Below are 21,741 nucleotides of genomic sequence, written 5' to 3'. Positions count from 1 at the left end.
TCAAGCTCTGGAGCAAGACTGTGTTAGAGCAAGGCATCACATATGCATCAGTGTGCAAAATTCTGTTCTGAAAATGCATCTCGTTTCGGAGTACACTATACAATGCCCTGAGTTGCACAGAGACCGTACTGTACACTTAGCTACTCCTTCTGCCCTGTATTTGACTTTTTCTGCCACAGATATATAGCATATCCAGTTGCGCAGACACAGACAGGAGAACAGATTTCATACCAATAAAACTCTGTGAATAGACTTGTATTTTAGGAGATGGTGGATCATCGTAAATGCCAATTGAGTCCTATTTAGGAATTTAATTTGATGTGACAAGTTTCAGTTTGATTTTTCCAGTATTTTGTAATACTGAAAAATACAACTAAAAACCCCCCTCTCCTTCCTTTTGAAAACAGCTTTTTATATGCTTTTAAAGCACTCAATAAACTCTGCTTAAATATCCCTCAAATAATGGCTGTTGTTGCTTGTTACAAGTTTTGACAATTTAAGAGTTAATATTTTATATCCATAGCTCTGGGCTCTAGGCTACTAAAATGAATCAGTGGGAAAGTGCAACAAGAGTTTAAATATATTTTTTCTAGAGGGTTCCAGGAAGAAAAATAGTCCTCTAGGTATGTGTTAGCTCCATGGAACAGTATGTACCTTAAAAGTCCCTTTGAAAGATGAAGATTCCAGCTGAAAATTTGGGAATGTTCTTTATTAATATAAACCATCTGGATACAGCTCTCAGTAAAACCCACTGAATTTAATGCCCATTCAACATGAAAATCTGTGAAAATAGCAAAAGATAATAGGAAATATTTGTAGTCCTGAGATTTGAAAGTTATGGTTCTGTTCAACCTTACTCCTAGCCAGTGTCATGGGGTAATTGGCAGAGGATGTGCTTCTTGATTTAAAGACTTTGGCACAAGCTGCTGCCCCACCTTGAACAGAAGTATGTCTCCTTGACCATTTCCTGCCAGTCTTGAGAAAGGTGTGCTCCTTTTTTGCTTGTAGTTAAATGTCAAATTGTAGCCCTTGGAATATGGAAGTCAGCTTAATGAAAAATTCGTATGGCAAATTCTGATTCAAGATGTTTCCACAGAATGAATGGATGCATTATTATACCTGATAATGTAACAGATGTAGTAAACAATAACTTTGGATATTAATTTTCTAGCAAATTTATTCCCAGTAGGGATTATTAGGCTATTTACTTTAGTCTGCTGTTTTGCCTCATAACCTTTCTGAGCCCAGTTAATTTTCAGTTGGTTTGCCCCTGTTCTGCAGAGGTCTGTCCTATCTTGACAAGAAAAGACATTAAGAGATGTCGAGTTTACAGCTTGTTTCAATGGTTAATCACTTTGTTACAAATTTGTACTTCTGATTTGTGCTTTGGTAGTTGCTAATTTACAGCTGTTGCTTCATTCGTGTCTTTGTATGAGAGACTAAACATGCTTCTACAAAGTACAAATAAAATTAACTGTGCCAGGAAACAAGCCCAGGACTTGAAACCAAATTGCCTATACCAGTCCCTGGAGTGGTTTTAAACTATGCTATACTCCCAGCTAATTCCTGAGCACAGATAAAGAATTAGAGTAAGACAATGATAATTCTTAATGGGTGGTTTTGATGTGGCCTTTCTGTTTCAACAGATGACACACTTATAATAGTATGGAGTTGGCCTTATTGCCAGAGAATGGTCTGTGGTGGGCTGACTCTGACTGGATGCCTCAGCTGGACAAGGGAGAGAAAAATATAACAAAAGGTTCATGGGTTGAGATAAGGACGGGGAGAGATAGCTCACTAATTACCATCACAGACAAAACAGACTCAGCTTGGGGGAAAAATCCTTTAATTTATTACCAACGAAAACAGAGTAGGATAGTGTAAAATAAATGCAAATCTTAAAAAACAACCTACCACCCACCCCTCCTTTCTTCTTAGGCTCAGCTTTACTCCCAGTTTCTCTATCTCCTCCCCTCCAGCAGCACAGGGGGATGGGGAATAGTTGCTGTGAGCAGTTCTTCACACATTGTTTCTGCTGCTCCTTCCTCCCCAGGAGAAGGACTCTTCTACTTTCACACTCTTCCCCTACTTCAGCGTAGGGTCTCTCCCATGGGAGGCAGTCCTCCATAAACTTCTCCAACATGACTCCTTCCCAAAGACTGCAGTTCTTCATGAACTACACAAACCCCTGGGCATGGATCCCTTCTACAAGGTGCAGCCTGTCAACATGGATCCCATGCAGGGTCACAAGGCCTGCCAGAAAACCTGCAGTACATGGAATCTCTCTCCACAGGGTGACATGTCCTGCTAGAAGCATGCTCCAGTGTGGTCTTCCCACAAGGGAAGCCTTGTTTGGGGTCATCCACCTGCTCTGGCATGGGGGGTCCTGCACAGGCTACAGGTGGATATTTGCTCCATCATTAACCTCTATAGGATGCAGGGGGACAGCCTGCCTCACCACAGTCTTCACCACAGGCTGCAGGGGAATCTGTGCTATGGCCCCTAGCGTGTTTCTTCCCCCACCTTCTTTACTGACCTTGGTGTCTGCAGAGTTGTTTCCATATTTTGATTCTGACTGCAGTTTTGCAAGGCTTTCCCCACCCTCCCCCCCCCCTTAAATACGTTATCACAGAGGTGCTACCTCTGTTGCCTTTGGACTCAGCAATGGGACCATCTTGCAGGTGGTTAGCACTGGCTCTGTTGGACAGAGGTGAAGCTTCTAGCAGCTTCTCATAGAAGCCACCCCCATGAACAAAACCTTGCCATGCAAACAAAATATGTTGTCATAAGTTAATTTAATATATTAACACAGAGATACACCCCACTGAAGGAACATTTTTGATAAATTGAACCAGGTGGACAATTAATTTTTTTTTTCCATTCTCAAAGCCTGACAAAAAGTAGAACTCTTGAAAATGTTGATGATCTATCAGAAATAATAATAATAAAAAAGATTAAAAAATAAATAATAAAAAGAAAATAGCAATTTAATTTTGAGTCATTTGCAGTATTTCCAGCTCAGTTTAGAGAAGAGAAGAGAAGAGAAGAGAAGAGAAGAGAAGAGAAGAGAAGAGAAGAGAAGAGAAGAGAAGAGAAGAGAAGAGAAGAGAGAAGAGAAGAGAAGAGAAGAGAAGAGAAGAGAAGAGAAGAGAAGAGAAGAGAGAAGAGAAGAGAAGAGAAGAGAAGAGAAGAGAAGAGAAGAGAAGAGAAGAGAAGAGAAGAGAAGAGAAGAGAAGAGAAGAGAAGAGAAGAGAAGAGAAGAGAAGAGAAGAGAAGAGAAGAGAAGAGAAGAGAAGAGAAGAGAAGAGAAGAGAATAAACCAGGTTGGAAGAGACCCTCAAGATCACCATTTCCAACCTATCATCCAACACTACCTAATCAACTAAACCATGGCACCAAGCACCCCATCAAGTCTCCTCCTGAATACCTCCAGTGATGGCGACTCCAACACCTCCTCAGACAGCCCATTCCAATGGGCAATTGCTCTCTCTGTGTAGAACTTCCTCCTAACCTCCAGTCTAAACCTCCCCTGGTGCAGCCTGAGACTGTGTCCTCTTGTTCTGGTGCTGGTTGCCTGGGAGGAGACCAACCTCTGCCTGTCTACAACCTCCCTTAAGGTAGCTGTAGAGAGCAAAAAGGTCACCCCTGAGTCTTCTCTTCTCCAGGCTAAGCAACCCCAGGTTACACTTTGAAAGAAAAGCATTTAGAGCTGAAAATGATATATTTTTTTCCCCCATTTATAAAATGTTGCAACAGGATGTTTTAAGAACTTTGAAAGCGCTGGAAACACTTCAAAATCAGAAATATGAAAATTGATCCCTTCCAGCAGAGTTTCAATTTGATGAATAGATACTATCAGCTGAAAAACATTCCATCAAAGCATTTCTAGGCAATTCTATTTCACGTTTATCACTGCAAAACATTTTTTGAGCCTTCAGAGAACTTGGTGTCTCCTTTCAACATGTACTCCTGTACCTTCTCTAAGATTTGGTTTTTTTGGTATTTCTTTTAAACTATTTCAAATTCTAAGTCAATCCCAAATCTTTGCAGAAAATATTTTGTAGCCCTAAAATAATCACACAAGACATCTTAAGTCTCAAGAGCAAAGGAGCCAATTCTACAAACACTTGTACAAATTATAGTCCCCGTTTTTTGCCATTTTACTAATCCATTAAACAATCTCACAAAATGCACTTTGTAATACAACAGACACTTAGACAGACTCCTGAAATATTTCTGTGCTATGGCTTCCAACATTTTATTGTTCAAAACTTGCCTCAGAGGAAGTTTCAACCATGACAAATATTCAGATTGCCAGACTTCCATTTCCAAACCAAATTAAGTTTATTTATATTTTATTTACTGCCCCTTGATGCTTCGCTCTGAAAAACAATACTCCAAATTAACCTTTAATTTGTATTCTTATTCATCAGCCATCAGATCAGTCAGGTAAATCAATACATTTCTGATTTTCTAGGATTTTGAAGGAAGCAAGAGCTTTATCAATTGTAAAAGGTCTGGGTCCAATAAATATGCCTTATCCCCATGCATATAAACTAGCAAGTCCGGCCCATCATTTCTTCTGTTCAGTTCTCCTTGAGGAATTTTGAAGAATGATAAAAAGTTGCTGGTCTTCATTTGAACTCAGCGTTGGTAAGTCTTCTGCAACTAGCTCTTACTCAAATCCCTGCAGATCAGAATATAATGCTTTAGCATGCCTCAGAAAGTGGCAGGTGCAGAGTATCCTATTTTCTCTCATACCCTGAACATGTCAAAACACCCCACTTAAATTTCAAACAGCAAAAATAGTCTTTCATTTAAAAGCCTACATGTGACTTCTTCTGTTCTCATAGAGAAATGTACTCTTCCTCAAATCCTTTGACTATAGCCCTGTCATGGCTGTGTTCTCTCCTAAGCTGTTTATTCAGTCTGATGTCTGAATTTGTTCAAAACATCCATCACTATCTAGAGTCTGGTGTATCACATCTTAATGTTCTGTGATAGCATGTTTCTTGACAGTAAGGGAATCACATGAAATCAGGTATCACTGTGACTTACTAAATGATTACAGCACATAAAATTATTCATCTTTTGTTAAAATCATTTTATCTAAATGATATTGTCTACTAATGTATCTGATAATCTATATCTGTCCAACCACAAATGGAACAATCTCTTTTGCCATTTCAAACCCCATGTATGGGACTTCAGACTACAAGACATACAGCAGATACAGGGGATTTAACAATATCTTATTTGCCTTCTCCTCGCCCACATTACCTTCTATTTTCCAGACATCAGAAGGAACTTGCCACAACAGCTGTGTATTCAAGAGCCTCAATACATAATTTGTGTACTGTATGTAACTAGAGAAGATAGCTTTCACTTTTGCCTGACTGCGTCATTGTGTTTTGCCTGCACTGAACACCGGCCTCCTCTCTTCTACACACCAAATGTAAATTATTTTTCTCCACTTCCAAGGCTTTTAATGGTCTACCTTTCTACTTCTTAACTCTCAGTTAATCTCAACAGGAGGTAATTCCCATCTGTGGTGGTTTTAGGCTATGCCTTTAAAATTTAGTTACAGATTTTGAGCGTAAATATTCATTGCATTCCATCGTAGAGTGTAGTTTTCACTTGTAAATACAGCTTCATTTGCTTCTAACTGAGTTGGTCTGGCAAAGTTAATGCTGGGGGGAAACTTCAAGCCACCACACCATCTCTGCTCAACCCATGCCTGCCTGCCTTGGTTTCCATTAAACAGTAAAAAAACCCAAACCAGTTTTGGGCTTGGTCTCATGCTGCTCTCACACTTGTGGGGCCATCTCTGTGAGCATCTGCAAGAAACCCTCCTTACCCTTTTTTTGGACAAGAAATGAAGTGAAAAGACATCATAGGTCTACTGGACTGCCATTAATCATAAGCATGTCATAGCTGTAACAAAGTTCAAGCAGCTCAAATGTAATTTTTGAATTATCATGTTTTTTTATTCTTATTCAGCATTACATAACGAACATCTCACACATATGGTGAGACCCAGATGCTACAAACATTTCAATATTTTTCATCTGCATTTCTCTGCAAAGCTTGTATGGAGGCAGATTCTTTCATCAAATTGTTTTTACTGTGTATCACTGCTGTCTGCATGTTGAGCGCTTCGCTGGTTGTGAATACCTTCATGCTTGTAAAATAAATGTGGTCCCTGTTCTGCCTTTTGCTGCTGAATTAGGTGCATTTCTGGTTTTCACAGCTTGTTAACACTGATGTTGTAAAACATACTTTTCTGTAACCCTGCACCTTTTCCCCACCAGACTGTATCTCTCTGGTAATAACTTTGTTCTGACCAGGTGGCGAGCTGTATCGTAAACAATTCCTTTTGTCTGTTAACTGCTGCAATGTTTATTATTTATCACATTTCTCCGTAACAGAATGCTCAACTGTTTCACACAACAGTTACCTTCTTACAAAGAAAAATGTTCCTTTCTTGTATTAGTCTTACAGTGATTACAGTAATCTTCACATTTGTTCAAATCATTTCTGATCCCCTTCATACTTGCTTTGGCACAGCTGAGAAGAACTTTCAAGCACAATACTGGATAAATCTGTTCTCTCTCCAGATTCCTGGCAGTGTAAGTATACCTACAGCTTACACTCTGTGTGTGTGTGCAACTGCATGTGTGCTCACGTGCATGTTTAAAGGAACTAGGACTGAATAATCCATCAGAAGCCTGATAGCTGACAGCAAACAGGAGATTTATACCACCTACAGCAGGGTAATCCAAGACATTGCTCTTCAAGGAATAGTGGGACTACACTGCAGAATGTCTGCAGGATGGGCAGGATGCTCTAGTGTTTTCTTACTCCCTGGATACTTCCATAGGACTCTGTCAATCAGGAACAGGGCTATAAACTTAGTATATTAAACTATCATGTTAATAAAATAATAGTGAGTAGACTTTTTAGATTAATAACAAACAGTCCTATAGAAGTTGATGCTCTTTGTACAACCAACTTAAAAGAATTCATTGTCTGACTAGGAAAAGAGAAAGAGTGAACATCACTCTCTACCCTGTCTAGATGGCTAAAATATGCCCTCCTGGAAGGGAAGAAATGGAGTTTTCAGCTCTGTTATAAACAGTGGTTTCCCATGAGAACCGATAATGAGATTGTGAAGTTTTACAGGACCAGCAGGCCACAAAGACAGCAGAAAGTGCCCATCATTTACAGAAGATACACAATAAATTTTAAATGTGTCTCTAAAACAGGATGCTGAAGCTCCTCTCATTACACTCAATGCATTTGGCTTAACTTTCAGAAATGCTCCCAGCTGGGACTTTGGTGTGCTTCATTCCTTTGAAAACAAGGAGGAGGGATGATGAAGTTAAGAGTCCTTTATTAACCAGATAACCTGAGTCAATGTACAGATACAACTAAGCTGCATGTATGAATTTGTGACACTTCTAGAAAATAATTTACTTGGCTTTTAGAGATGAACTCATCCAATTAACTGACAAACATCTTAATCATTTTGCCCAAATCTACTGGAAATAAAGAAGGAACACAACAAAAGCAAACCAGCTGCACAGGTATTTCAGCATTTTGCCAAAAATGTGATACCCTTCAGAACAAAGCTCACAGTCATCTAACTGCATAAAACTACCATAAAGCTTCCTAATCTTTGCACTTGAGCATTCCTCTGAGATGACAGAATTAATGGCCCTTTTAATTACCAGGGCAGAAATTATAACAGCAGATGTCTATCTTCACTAATTGTCTAAAGCTCTTAGAAATTTACAAAATTATTTATCCCACTAAGATTCTTTGCGATGTGTTCCATAAATTAATTTTCCATTACTCTAAATATGATTACCCTTCTTGACCCAAGCAGTGAGCAGTAATTGAGGGTCTTAAGGTGGTGATGTTGTCACTGAGAGGAAAAAAAATATTGCATAATCAGTTGTTTCTTTTATGTAACTGAGTTTGTCCCCAACGAATATTCAAACTCTTATTTCCCCTGAAAATAAGAGGAATCAAACACATGGAAGTTGGGGGATTGGTTTGTTTGATTTTGCTTTAGTTTGGTTTGGCTTGGATTGTTGTTGTTGTTGTTGTTGTTGTTGGCAGCAAATCTGAATAGCTCTCCCTTCTGCTTTGTTGCTTTATTTTGTACTCTGCCTTCCCAAAGCCATACTCTCCATTTTTTGTTCTGATGGTGTCTCTGGCTCCATCTTACCTGAGTTTTAGTTTGTTTTCCTTGTTATGCTTTCTCATATCTAGACATTTATTCTGTTAAAAAAGCTACTACCCAGGTTCTCTGCGTGCCATTTAGATTTCTTGGGTCACAAGGTCAATACTGTTTCAGATTTTGCTTTGAGATTGTGGCTCAGTAGTGAGTCTCTTGTCTCAAGTAGTTGATTCCTCTACAAAGCTTGGCTGCTTTTCCTGGTCTAACTGAACAGAAAGTATCATCACATCCATCAACATAACCATTCAGCAGCAGTTCATTGCCTTTTTTAACATCTCCAACTTCCAGAGCATGTTTTTATTCTTGTATTAAATAGAAAAGTCTGCTTTCAACTTTCTGAAATGTTTGTTCTATTTTTTTCTTTCCTTTCCAAAATGACTCTCCTCATCTTTTAGACTTCATTCCTCTAATGATATCTCATGGGTGATTTTTATTTATGCTATCTTTGTGACACTTTTAGACAGATTCTTTTTGAGATGAGGAAAACAGAATGAACCCACCATTTAAAGACAGAATATGCTATCTTTATACAGACAACTACTACTACTTTTCCCCTTTTCACATCATCATCTGGACTATTTGCTTTCTGGATTTTCATTGGACTCTTAGCTGTAATTCTGTAACACAACAACATGCAATAATAAAATGCTATTCTGTAATAATCTTCTCACAACCTTTTATCTTCTCCACATCTTCCAGAAGTCCTTCTCGCAATTCAAGTATCTTCTTACTCTTTATACAGTAGTTTCATTTCCATACTCTTCAGTGCTTATTGCAGGAGCTAATTCCTGGGAAAGTGTTTCTCATATCATCATTTGGGACATGGAGCAGAAGTGATGGAGCTGAATTAGCCATTCCTCCTCTCTACTATACAGCAACAGCTGCATGACCCCAGAACTGTGCAGAAGTTACTGAGCCAGAGAAGGGTATGGCTACATGATATGAATTCTCATATCAGATGCTATGACCCCATATATGAGACAGATATATCTGAAAATTACAAACATTTATGGCTTCATTCACAGAATGATGATGGAAAACAACATTTCTACCTTTAATGGACAGGAATTATGGATGTTCAACACTGTGGACAACAATATTGACATGCATTTGAAAAGCACAAGAGATGGCACGATTCACCTTTCAATGACCACATTTCTGTGTGTCTAGAAACTAAATTTACAGTCTTTCAGTTCATAGAAGTAATATGAGTGATATTTATGTCTCATTTATCCAAGTGTTTGCATATTACTATATTGTCAATTATCAACAACAGTGTATCTCTTCTTCTTCTTCCGAAGACATAAAGTATTAATATGTGATCTTTAGCAGGGTTATTAATGAGACAATGTTTACTATAGTGTGTATACCAGTAAGGTTGACGCCTATCATCTAATCATGGTTTCCTTTTTAAGGAGGCAAAAGTGAGATTTAGGAACTCATCTGAGACCTAGTAGTTCAAGCCTCTCGTCTGTCAATCATCAGGTTTTTTCTAGTACAATAATTGCAAGTTAGTCAGGGTTTACAAATGAAAAAACAGCTGACTCTGAAGAAATGCCTGAAAAGGAGCTCCTCTTACAATGCAGTATCAAGGCAAGTGTTGAAGATACCAATTTTCTAAACAGCAAAACTTCATTTGACTCGTGGAACATTGTTCTATCCTTCACATCCCACCTGTTTACAGATTAATTTTGTTTTTATATGACACCTAACACAGACTCTCTGTGCAGTAGTCTCTATAAGCCAGATAAACTAACCTTTTTAGAGTCAAATTTTCCAGGCATCTTAGGATAATTTTATCTTCACACAACCTCCTATGATTCAGACTAAGACAATTTATACTGCACAATTGGAATGTACTTGGTAGTAGGCATTTACAAAGCATAACAAATCCATGATCCATGCTAGTGGAAGGACACTATGACCCTCATGTAACCCATGTCCTGCTGCCTTGGCCAGGCTGGGTAAAGTTGGGCCACCTCCTCCTTGTCATAACTCAAGTATCTTCTTATTCTTACAGTGCTTGCCCCAAGTTCAAAGCTCAAAGCCCTAAAAGAACCATGCTGGTATTGAGATCTGAAAGAACTGGTCCTATTTCAGACAATATGCAGAAATGCTGCAAGTAACCTGGATATTGCAGTAAAATCAGTGGATATGAGAAAGGAAAAGAGAACAGGGGAAGGGCAAATATGAGATGAGAGAGGAGAGGAGACTCAAGGAGAGGAGACTCGAGGAGAGGAGACTTGAGGAGAGGAGACTTGAGGAGACTCGAGGAGAGGAGACTCGAGGAGAGGAGAGGAGAGGAGACTCGAGGAGAGGAGAGGAGACTCGAGGAGAGGAGAGGAGACTCGAGAAGAGGAGAGGAGACTCGAGGAGAGGAGAGGCGACTCGAGGAGAGGAGAGGAGACTCGAGGAGAGGAGAGGAGACTCGAGGAGAGAAGACTCGAGGAGAGGAGACGAGAGGAGAGGAGAGGAGAGGAGACTCGAGGAGAGGAGACTCGAGGAGAGGAGAGGAGAGGAGACTCGAGGAGAGGAGAGGAGACTCGAGGAGAGGAGATGAGACTCGAGGAGAGGAGAGGAGACTCGAGGAGAGGAGAGGAGACTCGAGGAGACTCGAGGAGACTCGAGGAGAGGAGACTCGAGGAGAGGAGACTCGAGGAGAGGAGACTCGAGGAGAGGAGAGGAGACTCGAGGAGAGGAGAGGAGACTCGAGGAGAGGAGACTCGAGGAGAGGAGACTCGAGGAGAGGAGACTCGAGGAGACTCGAGGAGACTCGAGGAGAGGAGACTCGAGGAGAGGAGAGGAGACTCGAGGAGAGGAGAGGAGACTCGAGGAGAGGAGAGGAGACTCGAGGAGAGGAGACTCGAGGAGAGGAGACTCGAGGAGAGGAGACTCGAGGAGAGGAGACTCGAGGAGAGGAGACTCGAGGAGAGGAGACTCGAGGAGAGGAGAGGAGAGGAGAGGAGAGGAGAGGAGAGGAGAGGAGAGGAGAGGAGAGGAGAGGAGAGGAGAGGAGAGGAGAGGAGAGGAGAGGAGAGGAGAGGAGAGGAGAGGAGAGGAGAGGAGAGGAGAGGAGAGGAGAGGAGAGGAGAGGAGAGGAGAGGAGAGGAGAGAGGAGAAACAGCTGTGGTGGTAGCTACAGCACTGCTGGAGCACATGCTGAGGACCTGATGCTTTTCATGACTTGGTGTCAATTTGTGATGTACACTTGGTATTTGTTGTCCATAATGCCAGCTGTCCATTTACATTTATGGACAAACAGAATAGATTCTGGTAGAAATGAAGCATGGAACTTAGGACTAGTTTTCCAGCCCCATCCCAAAAACAAGTACCATGGAAAGCAAGGGGTCCAGAGCGTACAGAACACCAATGTGCAGAGCCGCTTCTCAAAGAACCTGAAAATTCAGAAATCAGTGACCATAGACACCACCATTAAGAGTCTAAATCTTGATTCCAACCCCGTTAAGTTTCATGATTTCGGGATATTTAAATTAACCTGCATTACCTCTCCCTTTCCCCCACTCCCCTACTTCTCTTCCCCGCCCCCTTCCTCTCCCCCCACCCCGCCGAATTTCCCTGGACGAGTCCTAGACCAGAGCGGAGGGCTGTCCTGCCTCAACAGGTTCCCACTGGCTATCAAAAAGCTCTCTTGCCGTCCTCATCGGTTAACAGAGGGGATGTAAAACATCTCTAATCCCTCTCTGAAAGCGCCGCTGGCTCTATCAAGTTTCATCGCAGAGATGCTTTGAGTGGTGGCTTAGCGAGCTGTGCCCTGATCCCAGGGTGAGCCCCGGGCCGCCGCAGCTGCCACCCTCCTCTCCGCCTGCCTCCGTCCGTCCGCCTAGCCCTCCTCCGTGCCGCTCCTCCGTGCTGCACCTCCGTGCAATCGGTTGCCGCGGCGCGGCCAGCCATGGGTTCGGGGCTGCCGGCGCGACACGCCGAGCACAGAAGGACGGTTGGGAAGAAGACAGAGGGCGACCGGGTGCGAATTCCGAGTGGCACGCCCGCCGCACGGAAAAAGCTATCCATTCGGGACAAGAGCATCAAACAAAGCCCACTCCTCCGCTCCCGGCACTCACGGACCCACAAACTCATGCAATAGCCCAGACCAGAATTTTGCATAAAGAGAAACTCCCGTCACGGGAAAAACCTGAGTGAAGCGGAACTGCGGGGGGCAAATGTGCGAGCTGCAGGGGAAAGGAGCACACACTCCGGCGGTGCGGCTCCAGCCGACGGCGGTGTCCGCACGTCGGCGGCGATTTCTCACCCCTCGGCAACTATCAGTGCTCCCCGTCTCCACCTCCACACCCCCGCCCGGTGCCCCACATTTGCCCTGGCGCGCTGGCCTCCACCCCAGGCTGGCGGCTCGGCGGTCCCGGTTCTTCCCTCGCTGCTTCCCGGGAGCCTCTGCGGGCTGAGAGAGGGAGACGATTTAAAAGCGGACTGTGTGACTGCCCCCCTGTCCGCCCCCTCCACAGGCACGGAAACCAAAGGAAAAAGTTGCGCTCTCCAGCCGCCCACGCCGGCGCTGCCCGCCTCGTGGCAGCTGCAGGACGGGCGCGGCAGGACGGGCGGCGGCCGGAGCCAGGGGTGGCGGAGCCAGTACCGGTACCTGTGCCGCCGATGCCCTGTCGGGAGGTCTCCAGGGGGAAGATGCCGGCGCACTTCTCCCGCTCCACCTGCCCGCCCAGACACAGCTCCGAGATGATCTGCAGCGCCTTGTGGCAGAGACTGCCCACACCGTCGTCCGCGGAGAAACTCATCTTCTGCCCCGGCCGGCCTGGCCGCCGCCCGCTAGGCCATGTCTGGCGCGGGACGGCTCCGCACCCCGACCCGCGCAGTCTCCCGCGGGGAGCGGAGCGGGGCGGAGCAGCAGCGGCGGCGGCAGCGGCGGGAGCCGAGCGGCAGGCGCCGCGCGTGTGAACCGATGAAGTAGTGAAGGGGGGGTGAGGGGTAGGGGGGGGGAGGGCTAGACATAAAAAAAAAAAGGGGGGGGGGGAGGGAAAAAAATAAAAAGAGGGGGAAAGAATAAGCATCCACTTAGCAACGCCTTTTGTGCCTAGAGGGTTTCGGGAGGCGGCTCGTCCAATGGCAGCCCAGCGCGGTGGGGCTCGTGTGACGGGGGAGGGGGAACTCGCTTCCCTCGGGAAAACTTTGCCCTCCCCTCCCGACGGCCAGGCAAAGGGCAGTGGCGCTTGGGATGATTCCCGAGATGCCGGCCGTGGTCGGAGCGCGGCGGAGCAGGTGGTAGTCTTGGTCAGGGGCTGCGCAGGGACTAGCGGAGCGGTGCGAGGTGGTGCGGAGGTTGTGCTGGTGCCGACCGTCGGAGGCCTGCCGCGCACCTCACAGTACGACCCCCGAGCCCCGGTGGCAACGGTGCGCTTCGTGCGGAGCTCCTCCGTTGCTCATTGCACCAGGAGGACGGAGTCCCAACTGCTCCGGTCGTTTATTCCGGAACGTTATTTCATAGGTGACCTGGCTAGAGTAACGTTCGATATGGTCTACCCAGCAACGTCAGATAACTTTGTCTCCGCTACGCTTTTCAGCACCAGTTACCAAACAGTTGAATTCAGCTATTTCTTTAACTTGTGAAAGGAGTTAGAATAACCTTATGATTGTCTGGTCTCTTTCCTCAGCAAGTTGTTTAAAGTTTAGGGGGGTTATTATATTAGAAAGTAGCAGGTACTACTGTGTGTGCTTGAGCATACTTCTAAAATCAGTACAGTTTGTACTGCTAGTGGTTGTTTCAGTTACTGTTTCACATAATCAAAGAAGATTTAAACTGCTAATTTGTCCATATAGTTACTGAAATCCTGATACATTTTTATATTTGTGACCAAAAATGTTTATACATCGATGGCACGTGTATCTTTCAATACTTAATTCTGATTAGGCATAGCTGAAGGGCAGTTTACTGCTTGTAGTTCTGCTGCTAGAATGTCTTGGTTTCATAAGCATGAGAAGTTAATTTGTGTACTGCTGTGTTCTGCTGTTTGTTGTTTCCCCTCCAGATTTCAAAATTTGTATCTGTTACCTGGAAATTTGGTAATTCTCTCAAACAAACTGCAAAGATTAACATCTGAAAAGTTTGTAACATTCAATCAGGTACTATAAGTTATGAAATAATACAGAAATGTGTATTCTAGTTTTCATTCTGAGATTCTGTGCTTTACATAGTATGGGTAGTTGTAAAAGCCACTTGGCATTTTGAAGTTTCATGCATTTATGCATATAAATTTATGTACATGTATTTTTTGTACCTTAGGAAAGTAAGAGATTGTTGTATACAAGCTGCATCATCAACAGAAATTCTGTTCCATAAAACCTTTCCACATATGTATCAGGTATTTTGGAAATACCAGATGCTACTAAAGAAATCATTCCCTATTTCATGCATTTCCTGAGACTAACATTGTCAAAACTCTCTGTTGTTTCTGCAAAGTGTTCTGACAAATCCTAGAATGTGTAGGCTATAACTAGTCAGAACACAGAATCTGTAGTATTATTTGAATAGTCATTTAACCTTCATAAGAGCCTAAATCTGTATAATCATCTCATGAGAATAGGCTTGCTAGCAATTAAAGGGTATGTACGTATTTTTGCTACAGTGAAGGCAACTGATGTCTATTTCCAAACTTCAAAATACTAATGTATTTATGGTTCATGTGACATTTACAGTCCTGTTTCCAAAATTCTGTCATGCATCAGCAACTAATAATTAAGCAGTCTCTTTATCTTTGAGGCATATTCAGAACTCTAGCAGAAGCTCGCAGGAGATACATACAAAGTCTGATGAATGGAGGGTCTTAAACAGAAACTTTTTTAACAAGAGTAAGGACTGCATTTAAAGGCTGAGATCTTAGCTGTTCTATTTCAGATCCTTTCTATAGACTGTCTTTGTGCCCATGGATGTATCACGCAGTCCATAAGTGAAATATTTTGCCTCTGCAAAGGCAACCTGGGGAAGTGGTGGAGTCACCATCTCTGGAGGGATATAACAGACATGTAGATGTGGTGCCGAGTGACTTGGCATTGATGGGATAACGGTTGAACTTGATGATCTTCAAGGTCTCTTCCCACCAAAACTGTTCTATTATTCTGTGATTCTATTACAGAGTCAAAGTTTCACACATAGATCAGTTTGTCACCCTGCTTGTTCACTTAGTGAGGCTGTGGTACATATTTATATTGTTCACCTTTGCACACAAGAACTTCTCTGAGGACCGCAACATCTTATTACCTTTACTGTTGATAATATTCTGTACCTAAACACAGAAAAGCATAAAGAGGTATATTCTAAATTAGTAATTAAAACCCCCAAAATTAAAAATCAGAGACTGAAGTTTTCAGATCTGGAGAGATGCCCAACTGGTCCCTCTCTTAACTGTCCTGAGTACTACCAAAAATGCATGTAGGCATACAGAAGATGCCAGCCATAGTAAGTAGTACCACTATGTTTTTATTGAATGTATTGCCATCTAAATCCTGTTACTGACTAAGTAGCATGGGTGTAAATCAACAGAATAGTATTTCTCAGCCTAAGTACTATGAGAATAGAGTTCCACTAGGAGTTGAATGATTCTGCTGGTGAGGTATCAATCAGGTTCAATCAGATCCAGGCATACATTTTGTCCTTGGAGTAAAGTTATTGATCAGGGAAATTCTTCACTTTTCTATCAAGGAGTTTAGTCCAAAATATGAGTCCAGGTTAGGAATCATGGCATTTTTCTCCAAAGTGTTCTTTCAGTGGAGAACTACTTTGTCTGCAAATGAAAGGACGTAAAAGCTTGTTTTCTAGTTTCAGCTCCCACTGCTTGGATTTTCAATAGCCTGGCAATTTTTAAATTCATACACAGTTGCATGGTGTGCCCTGTATCCACAAGTCCAGCTATTTTATTTCCCCTCTGGACGTCCTTTCAGGCTGTCTCACCATATGTCTTTTGTTAGGATGCAGTGGATTCGTGCCTCATGGGTGCCTGCTGCTGGGATCACACCAGACCTTATCCACTCTTGCTATGATGATTAGTGGTCATTACCAAGTTCCTACTGGCTTGAGTGCTTTCTGTTGATTGATGTTGACTAAGGGAGAAAATGTCCTTTTTTTTCACATTAATTGCATATATTCATGTTCTCATATCCAACCAGTGGTTAAGGTACTGCACTCTGGACTGGAGAAAACACTGGAGCATTGCCTAGTTTTGTTACATGTATCCTTTAACAAGCAGTGCTTTTGAAGTTTAATCAATATGGGTAGCCTAAAGGCAGATAAGGTTCAGATGTCTTTCAGAAGGCCATGAACTATTTGGTGTAAATGAGCGAAGGCCTATTAATTTGCATAGGAAGAATGGGCTGGTCTAGTGAGTAGGAAAAAAGTACCCTTTCTGCTACAGGTGTAATATAATCACAGTAATGGTGTACTTTGGAGTTCATATGTCTTTTGACTGCTTTCTGAAGTGAAGTTCTGTCTGAAATTCAGATAGAGTGGCAGTGTAGAATACTAAAGATGTCTGCACCATCTAGTCAGACTGCATTTGTAGCTACACTTTCAAGCAGAGCTTGGGATCAGTACTACTGCTGGGCATGGTCAAATGGAGGCTTTGTAGATACACCCAGGGAAAAACATGATTTGCTCTTGTGTAGTCTTGGACAGCTCCCTCTTGTGCTTCTTACACACGATGGGTGTTCACGTCTTTGCATAAGGACCCCCTGTATTTTTAACAAGATGGGACCCATATCTTAGCTGTGTCTTTGCCTCCGCTGAGAGTTTAGTCTTGATCTCTTGAGTTACAATTAAATGAGGATACTAAGAAAGCAACAGAGCTGTGGAAAAGAAACCTCTCAGCATCCAGCTTTTAGGAAGCTATGGGTAGAAGAAAGTGAAACATTAAAGATTGTTTTGCTCTAGCTGTATATTTTTAACCCTCTGATTTTGAGTAAGAAGCACTTTTCACTCCTAATGTTAAAAAGAAGAAAAATAAAAATAAAATAGAAGCTGACAGGCATTATTATACAGCAATCCAGGAGACAGTCAAAATGGAACATTCCTAACCTGCAAATTAGAGAGGAAGGGTGCCATGAGCTATGTAAAGGTGCCGTAATAACAGGCTGAAACATTAGATCATCTGGATATGGGAATGCTGCTATTCTTTGCATCCTGACTGAACAAAGATGAGATCATTTTGGTCAGAATTTGGCCTCTGCTCATGAGGTGAAAGGCTAGCACAGGAATCCAATGCATGAAATCGCATCCTTCCTTCTTGTGACATGAAAAGGTAATTGCTTGTCATTGTTTTGTCATCAGAGACAAATAGGTTGGGGGAGAGCTTCCAGCTTTTTGAACATTCAGAACTGCCTCCTCCTGGCTACAGCAGTGAATGGCCATGGTGTGCATCTGTCTCTGTGACTTTGAGAGAGACCCTTAATTCCTCTGCGGTACAAACTGTAACATGAGGACTCATGTTGCAGAGTAACTCATTCTGGTATCCTTTATTCGCTTGCCTCCATCAAATCTCAAAAATTATGAATAGGAAGCCCATCTTAGTTTTAGAAGTAATACAAAAAAGTTTAAATCTCTCTCTTCTCCCTCCCCCCCATCATTCTTCTCAATTTACCCTTCTCACTTTTGTGCTTTCATTAGTACCTGGTAAAAGTGGTATTGGTAATTTCCTGGAATTACCTGGTACCTGATAATTTGGTGTAGCTGATATTTAAGACTACAAATCTGAGCAAAGAGAGACCTACAGGACCTGCAAAGGCAGCTGAAGAAACTTCTGAGAATCAGCAGTGTGTAACAACTACAGTTTTGTGGAAATGTTTTTAAAAGATGCATGGCATGAAATAATTTATGGAGATTTAATACCTTCTAGTTCTTCGAGAATAATTACTCAGGGACAGAGGGCAAACTGATTATTCCAGTTTAAATTGTGCTTTGTAAGTGATACGTGTGCTGGGGAAGTTTTTGCTGTCTTAGTCCTGAATCCTGTGAATTGTTTGCTTTTAAGTTACTAGCTGGTAATTAAATAAAATACCTTTTGTTTTGTTTTGTTTAGTTTTACTGTGAAGTTATGGCATATTTTATGGTCTTTTCTGTAGCTAGCTGAGCAGAAGGAGTAGTAAAATGATTGTGAAGCCAGCAGATTCCAAGAGCTAATCCTGGTGGTCCCATGGGAATGACTATGTGGTGTGGCACATCATTTGCTCCCTGTGAGAATTTTATAGCCTACCTAACTAGTTATGTGCAAAGGAACTGTGAACATTCATTGATTAATGAGCACAAAATGAACAAGTGTGCTGCTGTGGGGCTGTGGGAACGGCAACAATTGCCTGAGTGCCACAGACTTGAAGCCATGGTAGCTCCTTGTCTAGGGGGCAGCAGGGCAGAGCCTCCAAGACAGGGCCCATCCCACCCTCCATTCAGGGGTAGGGCATCTGTGGGGCATTGGGCGCAGCCCCAGACATGAGCATATAGTACCTCCCTGGGGCCAGAGGTGGGCTGAAGATAGGCCAGGATGTGGGCTCAGCCTGGTGGGAGCCATGGCCAGGCAGGGCTGTGGAAGTTGGAACACTGCCCTGCTGCAGTGTTACTAGGGCAGAGGGCGATGGCCCTGGTGGGGCAGAAATGGGGTCTTGAGCTGTGGTCAGGATGAGGGTAGCACTAGAGCATGGATGGGGATAGTCTCATCTGGTAGTGCCCTCAGGGCCCTGGCAGTTGATACATAAAAAATCATTATTATTAGGTGGAAGTAAAGGGTGCTTAGAAAAACCTCATTTGGCTAATCATCAGTCCTAAATGGAGACAGCGTGACTGTAGTTGAAGATGTGGCTCTCTATGAGGAGTTGGCTTCAGGCAGATGACACAACCTGTTGTGTGTCAGCTAATTACATCTTGGAAGAGGTGAGAAAAGCAGTCTGTAGAGTTTCCCCTGGTAGATTTTCATTTTATATTTTTTTTTTAATGAATAAGGTGAGCTTTTTGAGGCTATTAAGCCTTTTGTGGCTGCTATTTCTCAGCTGAGGGCCTTCTTTGTGTCTGTCTTGTGACAGTTGGCTGTATCACCTGCATCACACAGCTTGCCATTTTTATCATTTTTCACCTATTGTTTGAAACAGAAGAAAGACATAGTCAAAAAGAGTCAATGTGTTCAAGTATGTGTGTGTGATGTGGTCTGTTAAAGAACATATTGTACTGAATAGTAGCATGCTAACAATTTCTGTTGCCTTTTTCCTTCCTGTTACCTTAGTTCTTCTCTTAGTTTCTTTCTCTTAGTTTCACTTACTGAGGAATGAGTTTATGACTGGTATTAGAGAAGCCTCTTCAGCTGTACATAAAAAGTCGTGCTGAAATAATCTCATGTTTTGCAAAGCAGGTGGGTTTAAAGAACTCAGAAAAATAGAATTATGATTTTTTTTTTCTTTCTCAGCAGATTTTGGAAAGTTTTTTTCCTCAAAGCCAGCTTCCTCAAAATAATCTGTCTCATAATACAAGCTAAGCATAAGCCTTTGTGAAATAAGATGTTTTTCTACTAGAGTAGTAGACACAGGCAGATTTTGCTAATGAATTCAGGCTATTCATCTGCATCTAATGAATTTAGGTCTCTGTGCACCTTCTAGTGAGATGGCTATGAGTATGCATCTTATGGATTCCTAAATGCTATCACCAACCTTAATCCAGCCCACAAGTAATTTGTTTGGTGATTCCAGTTTTCGTTCTGGTTTTGTTTCTCTGTGCTTGATCATTTTATGGTAGAGTGCCTCCTGTAGCAGCCCCAAATTTTGCTTGAACAATATTTAATTTCAACAGCCTAATGAATTAAGGAATTTTTTTTTTTGCCCATTACATTGTATTCCCCTCACAGCAGCACTATGTGGTGAATGTATGATTAGGTCCCAGTGGAGCACTGTGAAACCCATTGAAGTAATTTGTGGTAATGCAAAACCAGAAAAACATTTGTTTTGAAGGACTACATTCTTTTGGTACAATACATTAGGCATCTCCTGTCTAAGCTAATTAGAACAAAATAGGTCAAGTGTTTATGAACACTTGTTCATCTGCACTATCAGTAGCCATTGAACAAAATTATTGCATCTATATCAATCATTTAGTTCCACATAATAGAAACAAATAGCTATTACTAAGCATTGTCAGAAGAGTAAAGCTTCATGCTTTTTGGAGACACCAACTCTGCCTCAGCATTCATTCATGATAAATGAACCTCATTTCAGCATTTGTTGAGTGGCAGGAGACCTTTATCCTGTGACATTGTTCTATTCTATTGCCATTATTTCTTAATTATCTCTGTCATACCTAGTTTGGAGCTTCGTATATGTTATGGCAAATTCACCTTTCACTGAAGTGGGTACAATGCCATTTATTCACAACAGAAATTCTGTCCATTTGTATCAGAACTGAGCTTAATTCTCAGCTTTTAGCTAGTGGCTCATAATTCACTTTTCTTGTTCACAGCAGATGCTGGAAAATTGAACTCAGAAAACTTATTTTTACAGTGAGAACATACCATTTAATACTCATCTGTGCATAAATCTAGCTCTGCTATCTTCTCTTCTTGCCACCTGCCCTTATTCTACTGGGAGAAAAAATGAAGAGCTGCCCTAACGGGATGTCTGACACGTCCTACAAGCCATGTTTGCTACTTGCACAGTGGGACATGTTCTGTGAAGGCCTGATGTGGCAGCAGGAATGCAGTACTCCTTGGTCACTTTCAACCAAAGTGGTGCATCTAGGTAATTGATACTTAATTGGATTGTCTCTTCTGTGCTAAAGTCTTTTATGCTTTAACATCTGCTGCATAATACATTGACTAGACCATGGGACCATAGCAATTGCCCAATCATAAAGTGATATATCATGTGCTGAATCTGAGAGCCTGTTTTCCTTCCAGGTCATGATAGCCCTAAATTGTCTTAGGCTTAGAAGGGTGTTTTCTATTCTCTAATAATATGTACAATTATTTATTTATTTGTTTTCTTTCAGTGAGAGAAAGGAACTGATCTCCGGTAATTCTAATTAACACAACTTCAATTTTGCATAATCAGCCCTTTCAGGAAGTTTTTTTCATCTCTCTGTTTATTTTTCAGTCAGGAGAATACACTCAGAAATGATGCTGACAGAAAATGTGTTAGCAACATGCAGAGTCTTGCTTATGGAATCTGGTGCACTGGAAGAAGCATATTGCACCTCTTTGAAGATTTGCTTTTTCTCTTCCACTTGGCCTGCAGGACGCCAGATGTCCTGGTGGACTCCTTCTTGTACAATAGTTGAGGTTTTGCAAATGGTGCTAAGTAAATGCCAGGAATGCTGATTTCTTCCACTCCATCCCAAACTCTAGTTATCTATCTTGACTTCATTATCATATCTCAAAATACAATATTTACAAATTTCATGTTCTAGTATGTGCACAGTGAAGAAACCGACAGCAGCAGAACTTGCCCAGAGGTCACAGCTTTTAGCAATTGTAAAGGCTGGATCAGGTCTACTG

General features: G+C 42.3%; 1 protein-coding gene across 1 annotated transcript in view; it reads right to left on the bottom strand.

The window, feature by feature from the left end:
* Positions 1-13,068, bottom strand: part of SYT10 (synaptotagmin 10) — a 33,890-nt gene extending 20,822 nt beyond the window's left edge. Inside the window, exon 1 of the mRNA XM_054168038.1 lies at positions 12,858-13,068. Within this exon, the coding sequence (XP_054024013.1) occupies positions 12,858-13,008 (151 nt within the window). The 5' untranslated portion in view covers positions 13,009-13,068. The remainder of the gene's footprint in view (positions 1-12,857) is intronic.
* Positions 13,069-21,741: the final 8,673 nt, after the last annotated feature.

This window comes from Dryobates pubescens, chromosome 15, assembly GCF_014839835.1.
Source record: "Dryobates pubescens isolate bDryPub1 chromosome 15, bDryPub1.pri, whole genome shotgun sequence".
Classification (NCBI taxonomy): domain Eukaryota; kingdom Metazoa; phylum Chordata; class Aves; order Piciformes; family Picidae; genus Dryobates; species Dryobates pubescens.
The sequence above is the reverse complement of the archived record's forward strand: the minus strand, read 5'-3'. Positions and strand labels throughout refer to the sequence as shown.